This window comes from Poecilia reticulata, unplaced genomic scaffold, assembly GCF_000633615.1.
Source record: "Poecilia reticulata strain Guanapo unplaced genomic scaffold, Guppy_female_1.0+MT scaffold_257, whole genome shotgun sequence".
Classification (NCBI taxonomy): domain Eukaryota; kingdom Metazoa; phylum Chordata; class Actinopteri; order Cyprinodontiformes; family Poeciliidae; genus Poecilia; species Poecilia reticulata.
The window spans coordinates 14,368-15,013 of record NW_007615041.1 but is presented as its reverse complement, the minus strand read 5'-3'; the positions used below and the strand labels follow the sequence as shown (position 1 = coordinate 15,013).

Below are 646 nucleotides of genomic sequence, written 5' to 3'. Positions count from 1 at the left end.
CCTCCGTCCTCCTTCCTGTTGCCTCCGTCCTCCTTCCTGTCTGTTTCCTTCTGGCAGTCACCTGATCAGTTGAAGTCCCCCTCAGAGTTCTGGAAGCAGCAGTCGGGTTCTGATCCGACCCAAACTGAACCTGATGTCTGTCTCTGCTGGTCCCACAGCTCTGACCTTCGTCACGACCCGACGTCACTTCAGAACTCCAAGAATAGTTCTGGTGGGCCCGTCAGGGTCCGGAAAGAGCCACCTGGCCCGGCTGGTGTCTGAGAAGTACAAAGTGGTGGATGGTAAACACAGCTTCTGACCCGGTTCTGACCCGGTTCTGACCCGGTTCTGACCCAGTTCTGACCTGGTTCTGACCTGGTCTTGACCCGGTTCTGACCTGGTCTTGACCCGGTTCTGACCTGGTTCTGACCTGGTCTTGACCCATTTCTGACCCGGTTCTGACCTGGTTCTGACCCGGTTCTGACCTGGTCTTGACCCAGTTCTGACCTGGTTCTGACCCAGTTCTGACCTGGTTCTGACCTGGTTCTGACCCGGTTCTGACCTGGTTCTGACCCATTTATGACCCGGTTTTGACCTGGTTCTGACCCGGTTCTGACCTGGTCTTGACCCAGTTCTGACCCATTTATGACCCGGTTCTGACCTGGTT

The 646-nt window shown here is 56.0% G+C and overlaps 1 protein-coding gene across 1 annotated transcript in view; it reads left to right on the top strand.

Annotated features, from left to right (window-relative positions):
• ak8 (adenylate kinase 8) overlaps positions 1 to 646 on the top strand; it is an 8,437-nt gene that overhangs the window by 5,679 nt on the left and 2,112 nt on the right. The window contains exon 5 of the mRNA XM_008402781.2: positions 159 to 281. Within this exon, the coding sequence (XP_008401003.1) occupies positions 159 to 281 (123 nt within the window). The remainder of the gene's footprint in view (positions 1 to 158; positions 282 to 646) is intronic.